The sequence below is a fragment of the Hypanus sabinus genome, unplaced genomic scaffold (genome assembly GCF_030144855.1).
Source record: "Hypanus sabinus isolate sHypSab1 unplaced genomic scaffold, sHypSab1.hap1 scaffold_220, whole genome shotgun sequence".
Classification (NCBI taxonomy): Eukaryota; Metazoa; Chordata; class Chondrichthyes; order Myliobatiformes; family Dasyatidae; genus Hypanus; species Hypanus sabinus.
Window position 1 is genome coordinate 508,330 of NW_026780309.1, and position 18,708 is coordinate 527,037.

Below are 18,708 nucleotides of genomic sequence, written 5' to 3' on the forward strand. Positions count from 1 at the left end.
TGGATTAACCATGAGAGAGAGAGAGAGATCTGCAGACAGGCAGTCGGCCAGTCTAAAGAGAGAAGGAGAGACTGGAAAAGCTGATAGCTTCAGTTTGTTGCAGCTGTGGCTTGGAACTCTCCTATGCCCAGAAGAGTGGGTTGATCATTGGTGCACAGAACCACAACGAACGTGTATGGTTGTCCCTTGTGTTAACCCTTGCCTGGGTATGTTGTAAGGTAACCCCTGGTAGACGGTATTGCTGTGACAGGTCACTTTCGCTGATAACTCGTATATGGACAGATTCAACGGATAAAATTATCGACGACGGTTATGTCGAAGTAACGGCCTTTCTCTACGTTTCACCGTGGAACACAAATATCTCTCTGCCATCATTTATTCCGGGGATGACTGAACTTTCCTACTTTACCATCTCAAGACTCTGAGCTTTGTTCCCTCAGGCTCGATAGTTTAGGAGTTATAGTTACACATATACACACATAACACTGTTACCTTTCCTTTATTTCGTTGTTACTATAAGTAGATACTAATAAAGAGAGTGGTTTTAACATCAAAACCAGACTCCAGTGTGAACTCTATTGCTGCTGGTTCGTCTCTAAAACGTAACAGTTCGTAACACAGTTTTAAGACCACATCTGAAGTATTTCATACAGTTCTGGTCGCCCCCATTCTCACAAGGATATCTGGGCTTTGGAGAGGGCGCAGAATCGGGTTGCCAGGATATTGCCTGGATTAGAGGGCATGAGCTGTAACGAGAGGTTGCACAAACTTGTGTTGTTTACTCCAGAGCGGCGCAGACTGCGGTGAGACTGGATGGACATTTATAAGATTACGAGAGGAATAAATAGAGTGGACAGACGATATATTTTTCCTGGGGGTGATATGTCTAATACATTTAGGGTGAGAGGAGATGTGAGTGGCATGTTTGCTTCTTTCCAAAGAGTAATGGACAGCTGGAGTCACTGCCCCGGGAAGGGTGGGTGGGTGGGTGGGTGGGTGGGTGGAGAGAGAGAGAGAGAGAGAGAGAGAGAGAGAGAGAGAGAGAGAGAGAGAGAGAGAGAGAGAGAGAGAGAGAGAGAGAGAGAGAGAGAGAGAGAGAGAGAGAGAGAGAGAGAGAGAGAGAGAGAGAGAGAGAGAGAAGTCACGTGATCCGATTTGCCCCTCCCATTTAACCACAGATGAGCTGCCTCGCTTCCGAGGCCCCGCCCTCCGGATGATGCGCCTATCTCCAGTCTCCAGCTGGGTTGCGTTCTGCGGATTTGGGATCACTGTCTGGGGGCAGAAGAATCGGTGAGTATTGAGACCGATCCCGGGCGGGGAGATCCGATGTTGGCCTTGAGCCCCGAAATGAGGGCCTATTACTCATTTAGTACCCAGTTATCTGGGCTCGTCAGAAATGTATCGGCTTCACGGAATTAAGCGATCCAAACCAGGAGCCCAGGCTGTCTATTTTCTCAGCACTGAAAGGGGAGTCCCGCCAACAGGTCACGTGAGACTGTGCGCCGCAGATCGGCCCCGCCCTCCGCTTTGTGACGCACGATCACGTGGTGTGTTGCGAACAAGGTTTACAAGAATAATCTCAGCAATGATCGGCTTTATGTATGAGGAGCATTTGATGGTTGTGGACCTGTGCTCAATGGAGTTCAGAGGGACAGTGGGGTTGGTGGAGGGATGTATGGTTAAGTAAACCTACCGAATGCTGGAAAGCCTGGATACAGTGGACATGGAGAGGATGTTTCCATTAGACGGAGAGTCTGTGATCTGACAGCATAGGCTCAGAATAAAGACGCTTCCCTTTAAAATTGAGGTGAGAAAATTTCTTCAGCCAAAGGATGTCTGATCTGTGGAATTTGTTGCCGCAGAGGGTAGTTGAGGCTGCCATTTGGTTATGTTTATGACAGAGATTAATATATTGATGATTGCTAAGTAGCTTCAGGGTTACAGGAGGAAGGCAGGAATATGGTGTTGGAATGAAAATCAGCCATGGTTGAATGGTGGGCAAACCAGATTGATCGAATCAACTAATTTTGTTCCTGTGTCTTGTGTCTTACCATGACTGAATGATGGCTCCTTCTTCTCCCATATCTTTTTGTGAAGTGTGAGGGACAATAAAAGATTGTTCACTGAGATCATTATATTCAACATTTAAATTTCAATGAGTTTTGCTCTTAGTAGCATTAAGCAGAAATGTTTGGTTCTCCTTACTATTGTCAATGTGCTTCATTATTTTTCATGTTAAAGTTAGACCTGCGGTGAGAGATTTATTGGAATAAAAAAACCCAACTGGAAGCAAACCACGACTGAAGATGAGGGAACATCAACAAGTGAACCAGCCCGAGGATTGAGAGCATCAACTGAAGAGAATCCATCTGACTCGGAGATTCCAGTGATTCAGTCAGGAGAAAGTTTGGTGAGACTCATTTACTCAAACACTGGTCCTTTAGACATTACATACCTGTACAAAGGAAGGTGAGAAATAGTTGGAGGGAGACTGAATGTGCCCAGAAGAACCGGTTATGCCTCTGTCAGATCCAGTTGCAATCACTCCAGGTCTGGTAATGTGCTTCCAGCAGCCCAGCCCTTTAAAACCACTGCCATTCTGTGGAAGTCGAATCTGGAAAAAGTCACTCAAAGACCATATAAATACAAACTCTTTACTCCAAGCACCTGGGACTTACTCAGTTAGTCGCTCAAACAGGAACAGTCTATGACTGTTCCCGCCCAATCCACTAACTGACTAACAATTCCCCTTACACCACAGGTACCCAGATACCCACCACAGAAGGCAGGCTGGTTATTTACTATATTACAGCCCCTTAAGATAAATTACAAAATAGTCATAACGGCTTACACACACAGGACAGATTGAAGCTGCCCTATCTCTACGCATGAGTGCACAATTCAGATAAACATCCAGAAACCCTAGCTAGCTACCCTCAAGAAGAAATATGGCTCAGCATGGCTTGGTACATTGGCTGATAATCAGCAATTTCTTTCAGAAGAACAGGCGGCTATTGTTTAAGGAAGTGTTAACCCTTTTACATAGTTCACCACTCCCTCCTTTTGATCATTACATGATCAAGCAGTAATTTTTTCACAGAGAAAGCAACCGTGTACAACATTGACTTATCAATGGATAAAAACAGTACACAACATTAAATATAACAATGATGTGCACAACTATTAAGCCATAATGCAATATCATGCCTCACATATTACCAAACAGGCCTTCAAATACTAACATTTCGACCCTTCGGTGAACCTGTGTAAATCCTGCCCTACTTTCTTGATGCTATCAATCTCCCTGGCAGTGTGCTCGGAAAGGGATGTAATGTTGGTAGACTCATCAGGGATATAGGTGCAGCATTCTATGTCACTAATAGCACAGGTTCCCCCTTTCTCAGTGAGGATAAAATCTAAAGCCAAATGATTCTGTACGACTGTTTGCTGGATTGCACTCGTTTCAGTGGAATTGTCTGTTTTCTTGGGCCTGTGTTTCTGTCAGAGCCCCTGCAGTATTGTGGCCAGCTCCTCAAGTGCTGTAGCCAAATTGATTATCTTTGGTGGATTCCTGGCTACTCCATAGGAGAGAAAAGGGATCATCCAAAATCACTCAGTCTCAGTTGTTCCACTCCGCTGCTGGGCACCTGCAAGTATGGTCAGGATGCATGTTTCCCAGTCTAGGAAGTTGTGTTTGGTGGGAGCCTGAGATACCATCCCTCAGAATACTGACAGCCACAGTCATCTCTGACTGGACCCCAGTTCCTCATCTCTCTTCCCCTGGTGTTATTTGTGAAAGCCCAGGCTGAGAGTTCCTCACTCTGGTTGAGCAGGATTACTGACATTGGAGTCATAGTTTTACTATGCTGCAGAATTTCGGCACAAACCCAGCAGGCCCCTAGTACTACCTGTTCGGCATCGGTGTGACAGAGATACAGAAATGTGTTAACATGGGGACCCTGGATGCTGGGGTGATCCCTCTCAAAGACATAAACACGAATACCAGTGTTACATACCTGTAACAATTTAATTGAACCAGCAGCTATAGACCAGACATGGAGTCTGGTTTTGATATTAACACCACTATCTTTATTTGTATCTACTTATACTATAACAATTTAATCAAAACAATCAAAAGGGACCTTTGGGTTCAAATCCATACATCCCTCAAGGTTGCTGCACAGGTTGATACGGTGGTTAAGAAGACCTATGGTATGCTAGGCTTCATTAACAGGGGGATTGAGTTCAAGAGTAGAGAGGTCATGTTGCAACTCTACAAATCTCTGGTGAGACTGCACTTTAAGAGTATTACGTTCAGTTCTGGTCACCTCATTATAGGAAGGAAGTGGACGCTATGGAGAGGGTGCAGAGGAGATTTACCAGGATGTTGCCTGGTTTGGAGAACAAGTCATATGAATCAAGGTTAGCAGAGCTGGGACTTTTCACTTTGGAGAGTAGAAGAATGAGAGGGGACTTGATAGAGGTCTACAAGATTATGAGAAGCATAGACAGGGTGGATAGTCAGTCTCTGTTTCCCAGGGCAGCAATAGCAAACACCAGAGGGCATATGTACAAAATTAAGGGAGGGAAGTCTAGGGGAGACATCAGTGGTAAGTTTTTTTTACACAGAGGTTTGTGGGTACCTGGAATGACTTGCCAGGGATGGTGTTGGAGGCTATAACATTAGGGCTATTTAAGAGCCTCTTGGACAGGCACATGGATGAAAGAAAAATAGAGGGTTATGTGGTAGTGTGGATTTAGTATATTTTTTAAGGGTTATATGGGTCGGCACAACATGAAGGGCTGAAGGGCCTGTACTGTGCTGTAGTGTTCTATGGTTAACAGTGTTATGTGTATACATATGTGTAAATATAACTCCCAAACCATTGAGCTCAGGGAATACCAAGCTTAGAGTCTGAAGATGGTAAAGTGTGAAAGTTCAGCTCATCCCCCGAATAAATGATGAGCGAGAGATATTTGTAATCCAAGGTGAATGTCGAGAGTAGGCAATTGCTTCCAATTCCACAAGTTCCACGGTGATAAAACAGGATAACAGTCGCCGAAGATCTTATCCGTCTTCGTTCCAAATCCACATTTGAATTATCACCAAAACTAGCTGATAACAGGGGTACCGTCTTCAAAGGGAACTACCACCCAGGCTAGGGTTAACACACAGGTAGATTCCACAAGGTACTCTCAATCCAGATCCAACACACAAAGTATTACCGACAGTGATTTCCACAGAATAACTTTCTCACAAGTGGTCCCCAGATAACGCACCCAAATCCAGTTAAGGTTTAACAAAAGTTGTAGCCACGGGATACTCCATCAAAATCCCCATATGGATTATAGGAATTATCACCAACAGTGATTTGTCACGGGGTACCCTGTACCAGTGAGTTACCACCCCCAGGCAAGGGTTGGCACAAGTGGTCTTCACAGGACACTGCCAAACATAAAGATCCACTCCAGTGGATCAAACAAAGTGACAATCACACATTCAGTATTGTTCTGTGGGCACAGGAGGGTTCAAACAGCGAACTTCGGCCACTAGGTCCTTTGTTTCGAACCTTCCATCCTCTTTCTTTCTCTCCGTCTGACTGTCCGTCTCTGACTGTCCTTGCTTAAATAAAGCAAACTGCAAGCTATGTAAACACAAGCTGTGAGCAAGTGTAAACACGCTGCAGAGTCAAATAGTTCCACCCCTCCCTCTCCCTCAGTAAGAATAAAACAGCAGCCGAGAAAGCTGGCGGATGACGTCACTCAGGCACTCTCTCTTAAAATGACAGTCCATGGCAAGAAACCTCGAGGTTCGACACACCACTATCAACCAATACATTTCCCTTTATTCCGAGAGAGCCCTTCTACTCAGTTCCTTCAGTAACACGTTTGTAGTCTGTTCGATATATCCACCGAGATTGCCCCTTCAGTCTCAGAGCCGTGGAGTGGTCAGTAACACCTAATATGCTCCTCTCCACCGAGTTCTGAGTTTCCCTCAATCCCAGTTCTTGGTCAGGTCAAAATTCCCAGGTTCTTGGGTGGGATAGTCACTCCTCTCTGCGTGGTAGTTCTCTTCCTTGTAAGCCAATCGTACCTGTGAATGTAATGCTTGGAAAAGTTTGTTTAGTTGGCATATGCATTTCCCCATCTCTTCCCCTAGGGTATGCATATCCAATTTACCTGGTAGACTTTCTGAGAACAATGGTGCACAAGGTCTTGGTCCACAGGGTGTCCTCATGGGCCATCCATAAATGATTTCAGCTGGTGACAACACTGATTTCCCCTGTGGGGTGACCCTCATGTGGAATAGGTCTAACAGTAGGACCTTCAACCAAGTGAGTCCAGTCTCCGCTGTTAGTTTGGCCAACTTACTCTTCAGAGCGCCATTGACACTTTACAATAAGCCAGCGGCCCGTGGGTGGTGTACAGAGTGGAATTGTTGCTTGATAGCTAATTTGTTACACACCCCTTCGCTTGCTTTCGCCACGAAGTGTGGGCCATTGTCAGAGCTCAGCATCTCTGGCAGGCCGTACCTGGGAATTATATCCCGTAATAATACCTTCACAGCAGTCATAACAGTATTATTGGTAGTTGGAATAGCTTCAATCCATCTATGAAATGCATCTATAATAACTAAGCAGTATCTATAGCAATGTATTCTAGGCAATTCAGTAACATCAACTTGGCACTGCATGCACATTTTGGCCCATTCACTGACCTTGCGGAGTCCGTGCCAAACAAACCTGTCAAAATGGTCAAGGGAGTCGTACCCGGTGTGCAGGGTGCAGGTTAGCAACCAATCCCTCCTTTTCCAGGTGTGTACATAATTGACCAATATAGGTAAAAACTGTGTAGGAACACAAACCTGTCCCACTGTGGTGATCCAAAAACCTGGGTCGGGGTCTTTCTGGCACCCCATCTGGGACCACAGCTTGCACTCCTCCTCACAGGTGTCCCCCTGAGAAGTACGTAACTCTCGCATGTCTGGCAAACTTGTTCTGCCTGAGTCATGGAGGATTGCTTGATGGGAACCCGAGGAGACTACAACTATCGAGGATTGTGCAGCACTTTTCGCTGTGTAATCTGCTAAAGCATTGGGTTTAGTGACCTGTTTGGACATGCGGGTGTGGGCCGCACATTAATAATGGCCAGAACTCAAGGTAGCTGCGGAGCAGTGAGTAAGTTGTTTACAAAGGTGGCATTACTAATGGGGTGGCCAGAGCAAGTCAGGAATCCATCCCCATGTTCCCAGAGAGCCCGGTAGTCATGTACATCTCCAAATGCATAACGGGAGTCCGTGTAATTGTTCTCACTTTTATCTGTTGTTCGGATACAGGCACAAGTCAGAGCAAACAGCTCAGGCTTCTGGATGAGACGGCTGTTTCAAAAGAATCCCGCTCAATTACTTCACTGTCAGTTACTATCGCATCACCAGAATATTGTTTCCCTGCTTGATCCACAAAAGGGCTTCCATTCTCATAAAACATTGCCTCGGGCTTGAGGGGATATAGCAGAATGGATGGGAATCTCTGTCCTCTTTTCATGGTGATCCAGATGGGGGGCAGTTTTAGAAATTAACAAGCAAGGCCAATTTCATGGCCTGAAATTGTGCAAAGATGGGGTACAGCCTCTTGGGTTCAGTCAATATTAAAAGAGTGTCTTACCAGATGTCCTGTCTTCACCTGAGTCCTTCCAGTATCAGAGTTGGCATGCGGCCAAGTCTGGCCAGCCTCCCTCGGTGCTGGAGGCTTGTTTCATCAGGGTGTAGGCAAGGAACCCTAGGCTCTTTGGCTTGAACCCAAGGCAAACCCTCACGGTGTATGGGGAACCACCTGTCCTGTTTGTCACCAAAGGAAATCCGGAACTTCGGCCAGTAGTACAATGTTCTCTCTTCCTTTAACTGCTCTAACGTGACTGGGAACTTTGTCCCTAGAGGGGCAAATAATACTGGCTTTACTCAATCCCCCTGGAATTCCACCTGCAGTGGCTGTGTATGTGAATACGTGCGTTCCGTGCGTTCGAACCCAGACAGAGTGATTGTAGTGTTTGATAGCTGGAATCCATTTTCCGATATTACTTCCTGATTGAGAGTGGCTGTGGTTGCCGGCATATCAATCATAAACGGAATTGGAATTCCAGCAACTTGCAATGTTCCGTTGGGCTCTTCCTGAGGGATGGTACTCACGGCAGGAAGCATCCTAGCTTGTTAATTTGAAAACGGGTTGTTGTCCCCACCTGTCTCTTGGTAGGTTTTTCTTCCCATTTCTGATCCCCAGATATTGCCCTCTTGTGTCCTTCTTCCCACTGAACATCTTCACCTTTAATATTAGTTCCCTTCAGGGTTGTTTGGGATTTGAAAGTCAGGTCCCAACAATATGTTAAAGCTCGTCACATTCTATTTTGGTCATTGTCAGGCCATCCATGTTATTTGTTTTAATCATGTTGGCTAACTTAGTTGGTAAGTATTGGAGCAGTAGGGAGTTAAACTAGGGGGACAGATTCCCGCCTTTAAAGGCTTGGTCAGATGTTGTTCAGTCCTCAGATGGAATCAGCAATCAAATGGCTGAGCATGGTGCGATGAATGTGCTGAGCTGTGTATATCATAAAGCAAGAAGCATCGTAGGAAAGCCAGATGAGCTCAGGGCAGGGAATTATGATATTGTAGCCATGATTGGGACTTTGGGATTTAGAGGAACAAGTTTTTAGAGAGATTGCAGACCATGCCAAGAAACAAAGGTTGATGCAGTAAGTGATTTTAACTTTCCATATATTGACTAGGACTCCCATAATGTAAAAGGACTAGATGGGGTAAAGTTTGTCAAATGTGCCCTTAATCAGTGCGTAGGATTCCCAACGTAGAAGTGTGCAATAAGCTGTTAGGAAATGATCCAGGGCTGATGACAGAAATTAGTGATCGTAATGCCATGAGAATCAAAAGTAAATATGGAAAAAGAGAGGTCTGGACCATGGATTGATGTTCTAAATTGGAGAAAGGTCAATTTTGATGGTATCAGAAAGGATCTGATAAGTGTGGTTTGTTACTGGCTGTTTTCTGGCAAAGGAGTACTTGGTAAGTGTGAGGCCTTCAGAAGTGAAATTTTGAGGGTGTTGAGTTTGTATGTGTCTGTCAAAATAAAAGTTGAAAGGTAACTGATGCAGGGAACCTTGGTTTTCAAGAGATATTGAGGCCCCGGATATTTTATTCTTCTGAATGCCTCAGACTGTTGAGTGCTACCAAGACTCATTAATGACTACAAATCATAAATCCATGCGAGCTCATCTAACTTTTTTTTTTGTCATCTTCTGTTGGTTTCTAAAAGCTTCCCAATAGTTTTTGCTCTTGGTTGTTTGCTCTCTCTTTGGTTTTTATGTTGCTTTGGCTTCTCATTTTAGCCATGGTTGTGTTCTCCTGCCTTTCCTATGCTTCCACTTCATTGGGCTGCACTGATCACTCAGCTGCCGAATTGCTCCCAGAAACTCCAGCCATTGCTGCTCTGTTGTCACTGCTACCTTTCCCCTTACAAGTTTGGCCAGCTTCTCTGTCATAGAAACATGGAGAAGTTCAGTAGAGAAACAGGCTATTTGGCCCACCTAGTCAATGCCGAGAACACATTTAAGCTGTCTAATTCAACTACCTACACTGGGACAATCACCCTTCATGCCCCTACCATCCAAGTACCTATCAAACTTCTCTTATTGTTGAAACCGGGCTTATATTCACCACTTTTGCTGGCATCTCATTCTACACTCTCATGACCATTTCATTAGAGAGCTTTCCCAAATGGTACCGTTAAATTTTCACCTTCCCCACTTACCCATGACCTCTGGTTGTCATCCTACCCAACCTCAGCGGAAAAAGCTGTTTGCATTTACCCTATCTATACCCTCATAATTCTAACAGATCCTCAAAGCAAACTTACTTTCTAATGCTCAGAGACTTTTTTAGGTTTATAAAGTGATGAAGGGCATTGATCGTGTGGATAGTCAGAGGTTTTTGCCCCAGGGTTGAAATGGCTAACACGAGAGGGCATAGCTTTAAGGTGCTTGGAAATAGCTACCGAGGGGATGGCAAGGGTAAATTTTTTACCTAGAAAATAGTGCGTGCGTGTAATCCACTGCCAGCAGCGGTGGTTGAGGCAGATACAATAGGGTGTTTTAACAGCCTCTTAGATAGGCACATGGAGCTTAGAAAAATAGAGGGCTATTTGCTAGGGAAATTCTAGGCAGTTTCTAGAGTAAGTTACGTGGTTGGCACAATGTTGTAGGCTGAATGGCCTGGAATATGATGTAGATTTCAATGCTCAATGTTCTATGTTGAACAGTGAAATAACATCTCTTCTTTAATCTGTACAGTGTCCATGATTTTAATGTGGCTTTTTCACACTCCAATAGAACCTTTGTCTATCTCCTGAGTAAATAGAGATGAAAACATATTTAAGATCTCCCCCATCTGCTTTGGTTCCATACGTGGATTGCCATTCTGGTCTTACAGTGAACCAACTTTGTGCCTTACAATCCTTTTGCTCTTAATCTATCCCTGGAGTCCTTGATGATTAATCTTTTCTGCAAGGGCAACCTCATGTCTTCTCTTAGCCATCCTGATTTATCTCTTATGTGTTCTCTTGTATTTTTTACACTTCAAAAGAACCTGCCTGCCGATCCCTGTTATGCAACTCCATTTTGTGCTTCACCAGTGTCTCAATATATCTTGAAATCCAAGGTTCCCTGCAGTTTCTATCTTTACCTTTTATTCTGACAAACACATACCAACTTTGTACTTTCAAAATTTCACTTTGAAGGCCTCCCACTGACCAAGCACACCTTTGCCATAAAGCAGCCTGTCCCAGTCCACAGTTGCCAGATCCTAGTGTCTTAATTCCAGGTGTTGATCCATTCCCTGAACACATCCACCTTTCCTATCATGCACCTTGCATTGAGATATACAGGGCTCAGCATATTCACTGCATCATGCTCAATGTTTTTCATTCCTGACTTTGTCTGAGTTCTGAACAACACCTGTCTTCAAAACCCCTCCACTATCTGTTCTGTTATTCAGGCATCCATTCCCCCTGCAAATTTAGTTTAACCCCACTTACCCCCACCCCCCAACATGCAGCTGTATCATCCCTTTGTTTTGATAGTGTTTTGATCACTCCCAGATCAATAAAAAGGAGGTGCATACAGGCAGATAGGAACAAATGGGCTACTTATGAGATACAGGAAATTCAAGTGAACACTGATGAAAGAAGGCATGGATTCTGCAGATATGTTAAGTGCAAAAAATTGCACGGGAAAAAATTAATCCTTTGCAAGATCAGAATGGTAATCCATATGAGGAGACAAAATAGATTGGGGAGATTTTTTCTGCATTCGTATTTACTCAGGAGATTGACACAGAGTCTGTAGATGTGAGGCAAAGTAGCATCAGCTTCATGGACACTGTACAGATTACAGAGGTAATCTTGTTGCCGTATGAAGGAAAATTACCAGGAATATATCCCCAGTGCCTGACAAATTGTTCCCTCGGACCCTGTGGAAGACAAGTGCAGAAGTTGTAGGGGCCCAAGCACAGATATTTAAATCATCCTTAGTGACAGGTGAGGTACTGGAAGATTGGAGGACAGCCAATGTTGTTCTGCTGTTCAAGAAAGGCTCTAAAAATAAACTAAGAAATTGTACCTTGGTAAGCTTGACATCAGTAGGGGGAAAGTTATTCTAACATATGTGCAGGAACTGGATATATAAGTATTTGGATCTATGTGGACTGATTAAGGATGGATAGCATAGCTTTGTGCATGGTAGGTCATGTCTAACCAATCTTATAGAGTCTCGAGGAAGTTATCAGGGAAGTGGATGAAGGCAAGGCAGTGGATGTTGTCTACATGGACTTCGGCAAGGCACTTGACAAAGTCTTATATGGGAGGTTGGTCAAGAAGGTTCAGTCACTCAACATTCAAGATGAGATAGTAAATCGGACGAGACACTGTCTTTGGGAGAAGCCAGAGTATGGTAGCCTCTCTGACTGGAACCCTTTGACCAGTGGTGTGTCATAGGGATCAGTGCTGGATCTGATGTTGTTTGTCATCTATATCAGTAATCTGGATTACTGTGGTTAACTGCATCAGTAAATTTGTTGATGACAACAAGATTGGGGTGTAGTGGACAGCAAGGAAGATGATCATGGCTTATAGTGCGACCTGGACCAGCTGGAAAAATGGTTTGCGAAATGGAAAATGAAATTCAATGCAGACAAGAGTGAGGTGTTGTATTTGACTGGTTGGGCACTGAGGAGTGTTGTAGAAGAAAGGGACCTGGGAATACAAGTCCGTAATTCACTGAAAGTGGTGCCACAGTTAGATAGAGATGGAAAGAAAGATTTCGGCCCATCGGCCTTCATGAACCAAAGCACTATCAACAGTAGGTAGATGTTATGTTGACTTGTAGAAGGTATTGGTGAGGCCTAATTTGGAATATTTTGTGCAGTGTTGGTCACCTACCTACATGAAAGTTGTAAAAGAGGTTCTGAGAGTTCAGAGAAAATTCACAAGGATGTTGCCAGGTCTGGGCGACTTTGGTAACAAGGAAAGATTGAACAGGATAGGATTTTATTCCTTGGAATGTAGAAGATTGAGGGGAGATTTGATTGTGATAGAGGGGCATAGATAGACTAAATGCAAGCTGGCTTTTACCACGGAGATGGTGTGCGACTACAACCAGAAGCCATGGGTTAAGGGTGAAAGGTGAAATGTTAAGGGGAAATGTGAGGGGAAACTTCTTCACACAGATGGTTATCTGGGTGTGGAATGAGCAGCCAACACAAGTGGAGAATTCGAGCTGAATTTAAGGAGGTTTGTGTAGGTACCTGAATGGTAGGGTTGTGGGAGTGGGCAGTTTAAATAGTTTAGCACAAACTAGATTGTCCAAAGGGCCTGTTTCTGTGTTGGTACTTTTCTGCAAGGGCCTGAAATAATTCAAAGATTCACTCTGTGTCCATTGAACAGCTGTGTGGACCAACTATTCTTCTCAGCAGGAAATTTTTATAAGGCATTAAAACTGTGGCACTTTAAGTTAATAATACATATGGGAAAATTCCAGCTGCCCATTAAGAAAGACTATTTGTGTGAGAATGTTTCAGTTACTGTGTGGCCAGGCACCCATGCAGCTCAGCAGGAACAGGGAATAATACCAATGGAGAGAGCCAAACTGAGCCAGGTCACAGATTTGAGATGGCAGAAATGCCCCATTCCTATAGAAACAAGAAGAGCATCAGGGAATTGATGGTTATTCCAGATACCAGCACTGTGCCCAGTTAGAAGTTGATTTCTCTGTCCAACTTGGGTGGAACCTCACTATAACAGTGTGATGCTGGATCAAACCTTGGCAACTCAAGTAATCTCATCTGAAGTGTTGTCCTACTCCCGTTGATGCATTTTGTAAATCTTTTTACAGGTTAAAAACGAGAAGGAATTTGTCTCCCAGAAGCTCAAACATGGCACACCAGTTTTGCTGTCTCTGTCTAGATATTTAAGAGGTGAAGCAAGGGATTCAATCAACCTTCCTATCTGATCAGACTACGGGGCAGGATTCACTCAGTCATTTGACCAACTGGCACCTCCATTATTTTACACAGGGGAGAGCCCATTCTTCTGCTCAGGCTGTGGGAATGGATTCAGTCAGTCATCTCAACTGAAGGTACATCAGTAAGTTCACATTGGGCAAGGTCATTCACCTGTTCTGTGTGTAAAAAAAATATTTAGTCTGTCATCCCACCTGTGGACCCACCAGTCAGAAGCTGGTCATCTGCTAAATTTCTGGGGAAGGATTCACTCGGTCATCTGACCTAATGGCTCACCAGTCAGTTCACACAAGGGAGAAGCCATTCACCTGCTCAGACTGCGGTAAGGGATTTACTCGGTCATCTGACCTAAAGGTACATCAGCGAGTTCACACTGGGGAGAAGCCATTCACCTGCTCAGTCTGTGGGAAGGGATTCACTCGGTCATCCTACCTGCAGAATCATAAGCAAGTTCACACTGGGGAGAAGCCATTCATCTGCCTAGAATGCGGGAAGAAATTCACTTCGTCATCCAGCCTGCGGAGTCATCAGCGAGTTCACACTGGGGAGAAGCCATTCATCTGCTTAGAATGTGGGAAGAAATTCATTTCGTCATCCAGCCTGCTGAGTCATCAGCGAGTTCACACTGGAGAGAAACCGTTCACCTGCTCAGAATGTGGGAAGGGATGCACTCATTCATCCAGCCTACAGAGACACCAGCAATCTCACACTGGGGAGAAGCCATTCACCTGCACAATCTGTGGGAAGGAATTCACTCAGTTATCCAACCTGCAGAGTCATCAGCGAGTTCACACTGGAGAGAAGCCATTCACCTGCTCAGAATGCGGGAAGGGATTCACTTTCTCATCGACACTTAAGGTACACCAGCGAGTTCACACCAGGGTGAAACCGTTCACCTGCTCAGACTGTGGGAAGAGATTCACTTTCTCATCTAACCTGAAGGTACATCAGGTGGTTCACACTGGGGAGTGGCCGTTCACCTGTTCAGTCTGTGGGAAGGGATTCATTAACTCAACTGAACTGATAGTTCATCAGCGAGTTCACACTGGAGAGAGGCCATTCACCTGCTCAGACTGTGGGAAGGGATTCATTAAGTCAGCTGAACTGAAGGTTCATCAGCGAGTTCACACTGGGGAGAGGCCGTTTACCTGCTCAGACTGTGGGAAGGGATTCACTTCCTCATCTAACCTGATGACACACCAGCGAGTTCACACCGGGGAGCGGCCGTTCACTTGCTCGAACTGTGGGATGAGATTCGCACGGTTATTCACCCTACAGTGTCACCAGCGAGTTCACACTGGGGAGAAGCCATTCACCTGCTCAGACTGTGGGAAGAGATACACTCAGTCATCTGACCTAAAGGCTCACCAGCGATTTCACACCAAGGAGTGTCCATTCACCTGCTCGGACTGTGGGAAGGGATTCACTTTGGAATCGACTCTAGTGAAACACCAGCGAGTTCACACTGGGAAGAAGCCGTTCACTTGCTCAGTCTGTGGGAAGGGATTCGCTCAGTCAAGTAACCTGCGGAGTCATCAGCAACTTCACACTGGGAAGAAGCCATTCACTTGCTCAGAATGTGGTAAGGGATTCACTATGTCATCTCACCTACTGATACACCAGCGAGTTCACACTGGGGAGAAACCGTTCACCTGCTCAGACTGTGGGAAGAGATTCACTTTCTCATCTAACCTGAAGGTACATCAGGTGGTTCACACTGGGGAGTGGCCGTTCACCTGTTCAGTCTGTGGGAAGGGATTCATTAACTCAACTGAACTGATAGTTCATCAGCGAGTTCACACTGGAGAGAGGCCATTCACCTGCTCAGACTGTGGGAAGGGATTCATTAAGTCAGCTGAACTGAAGGTTCATCAGCGAGTTCACACTGGGGAGAGGCCGTTTACCTGCTCAGACTGTGGGAAGGGATTCACTTCCTCATCTAACCTGATGACACACCAGCGAGTTCACACCGGGGAGCGGCCGTTCACTTGCTCGAACTGTGGGATGAGATTCGCACGGTTATTCACCCTACAGTGTCACCAGCGAGTTCACACTGGGGAGAAGCCATTCACCTGCTCAGACTGTGGGAAGAGATTCACTCAGTCATCTGACCTAAAGGCTCACCAGCGATTTCACACCAAGGAGTGTCCATTCACCTGCTCGGACTGTGGGAAGGGATTCACTTTGGAATCGACTCTAGTGAAACACCAGCGAGTTCACACTGGGAAGAAGCCGTTCACTTGCTCAGTCTGTGGGAAGGGATTCGCTCAGTCAAGTAACCTGCGGAGTCATCAGCAACTTCACACTGGGAAGAAGCCATTCACTTGCTCAGAATGTGGTAAGGGATTCACTATGTCATCTCACCTACTGATACACCAGCGAGTTCACACTGGGGAGAAGCCGTTCATCTGCTCAGACTGTGGGAAGGGATTCACTTGCTCATCCCAACTGAAGGTACATCAGCGAGTTCACACTGGGGAGAAGCCATTCACCTGCTCAGAATGTGGGAAGGGATTCAGTCGGTCATCCAGCCTACAGAGTCATCAGCGAGTTCACACTGGGGAGAAGCCATTCACCTGCTCAGAATGTGGGAAGAGATTCACTCGGTCATCCCACCTACTGAAACATCAGCGAGTTCACACTAGGGAGAAGCCGTTCACCTGCTCAGACTGTGGGCAGGGATTCACACTGTCATCCCACCTACTGAGACATCAGCGAGTTCACACTGGGGAGAAGTCGTTCACCTGCTTAGACTGCGGGAAGGGTTTCACTCGGATATCCAACCTGCAGAGTCATCAGCGAGTTCACACTGGGGTGAAGCCATTCACCTGCTCAGAATGCGGGAAGGCATTCACTCGGTCATCGCACCTACTGAGACATCAGCGAGTTCACACTAGGGAGAAGCCATTCATCTGCTCAGAATGAGGGAAGAGATTCACTGATTCATCCACCCTACAGAGACACCAGAAAGTTCACACTGGGAAGAAGCCATTCACCTGCTCAGTCTGTGGGAAGGGATTCACTCAGTCCTCCACCCTACAGAAACACCAGTCAGTTCACACATTCTGAGCTATTCACCTGCTCAGAATGTTGGAAAGGATTCATTCAGTCATCCCAACTACTGGCACACCAGTCAGTTCTCATTGTTATTAATCCCTTGCTTTTGCTTGCTGAGGACATTCATTTTAAGAGAGAGAGTGATTAAGAAGGCAAATCAGTCTGGCTTGCAGCTTGTTTACATCACTCACAGCTTGTTTAGTTTTAACCGAGGAATCAGACACTCAGAGTCAGACGGAGATAAAGGAGGAAAAATGGAAGTATCGAAACCAGGGAACTAGTGGCCAAGAGTCACTGTTTAGAGCTTTCCTATGCCCACAAGTGTGGGTTAAGTATTGATTCACCATGCATCGAATGTGTGGTTGTCACCTTGTTTGATCCATAGGTGTGGATCAGATTTAAGGTATCCTGTGAAGACTACTTTTGTGTTAACGCTTGGCGGGGTGTGGTGTGATAATACACTTGAAGATGATACCCCTTGTGACAAGTCACTTTCGGTGATAATTCGTATGTGGATTTGGAACGATGAAGCATAAAATCTACAGCAACTGTTCTCTCATTTTACTACAATGGAACCTTTGGAATTCGACGTAATTGCCTTCTCTCGACATTTACCCTGGATTACAAATATCTCTCTCTCGTTACCTATTCCGTGGATGAACTGAACTTCCATACTTTACCATCTCAAGACTCTCAAGCCTTGTTTCCCCCAAGCTCAATAGTTTGGGAGTTATATTTTGTTACGCCCCAACCTCTGAGGGGCCGAAGGGTACAACGTAGCCCCCTCCTTTTTGAGAATCGCAAGATCGCTATGAATTCAGGTCAGGAGACCCAGGAAATGAGAGAAAGACACGCAGAATCCACATGGGGTTTTTAATGTCCCAGCCCCTCAGCGATACAAAGCCACGGGAAATGGTCATTGTCACTTGGAGATGGAATAGTGTATTGAGTTCCGTACTATTTAGTTGAAGCCCTCAGGGAATGAGCCGAGGGGGCTGGCTGAGAGATTGCATCATTCCAACCTGATTGACATCTGAGAACCTGTGAGTAACGATAAAAGAGGGTCTGGGGAACAACCCCTTTAGACGCACCAGGGAAACGATAGAAATCCCGTCTGTCCATCCTTGCCCGGATGACGAGTTTTCCACTGAACGGCTTAGCTAAGGACCGACTACAAAAACAGAACTCTCGAAGGATTGACATCATAAAAAGGAAAGCCGGCAAGTTTAAAACATCTCTCTCTCTTGACTCCAACAAAAGGCTGCAGCCTGCACAAACTTGAGTGACTTTTATATTTCCATCGGACAATACATTATCTCCTAGACAACGATAGAATTTTTTCTTATTGATTATTATTATACCCGCGCTTTTAGAATTAGTATTGGCGACGTATATTATCTGTATGTTTGCATTGAAATTATTTTTGTGTATATTTTTCAATAAATACTGTTAAAAATGGTACCATCAGACTTCAACGGACCTCTCTATCTTTGCTGGTAAGTAACCCAGTTATGGGGTACGTAACAACTTGGGGTTCTCGTCTTGAGATTTGACATCAAATTGGGAGGCCAGTGAATCGGGAAAAGGAGTCCAAACTTGCATCTGGTACACGGGTAGCCAGACGGGAAACCAGCAAAGATGGATGTGGATGAATTTATAGAAAACCCGACTCTGGAACCGCTAGAGGCGGCCACCAAATTGGACTTGATAAATATGGCGAAGGGGCTAAATCTCGCAGAGGTGAGGTTGTCAATGAAAAAGCCAGAGGTGCGAATGGCCATAACTCAGTATTGTATTGTGAAGAATGTGTTTACAGTTGAGGTATTGGAAAATATCCCTGAAAAGGTACCAGCTAGTGGGACGGCTCAATTATAGTTTGAGAAATTAAGGTTGGAATATGAAATTAAATTAAAGCAGCTGGAAGCAGCTGAGAAGGAGAAAGGCAGAGCTGAGAAGGAGAAAGAAAGAGCCGACAAACAAAGGGAGCATGCGCTCCAGCTAAAGGAGTTAGAGGTGAAACGGGAGCATGAGCTCCAGCTAAAGGGGTTAGAGGTGAAAAAAGAGCAGGACAGAGC

General features: G+C 45.2%; 1 protein-coding gene across 1 annotated transcript; it reads left to right on the forward strand.

Annotated features, from left to right (window-relative positions):
• Nucleotides 1-1,468: 1,468 nt before the first annotated feature.
• Nucleotides 1,469-18,011, forward strand: LOC132387776 (zinc finger protein 850-like). Its single transcript, XM_059960141.1, has 3 exons — nucleotides 1,469-1,807; nucleotides 2,242-2,410; nucleotides 13,450-18,011. Exon 3 carries the CDS (start codon nucleotides 13,844-13,846, stop codon nucleotides 16,499-16,501), a length of 2,658 nt encoding a protein of 885 aa, XP_059816124.1. The 5' UTR covers nucleotides 1,469-1,807; nucleotides 2,242-2,410; nucleotides 13,450-13,843; the 3' UTR covers nucleotides 16,502-18,011.
• The last annotated feature ends 697 nt before the right edge of the window (nucleotides 18,012-18,708 follow it).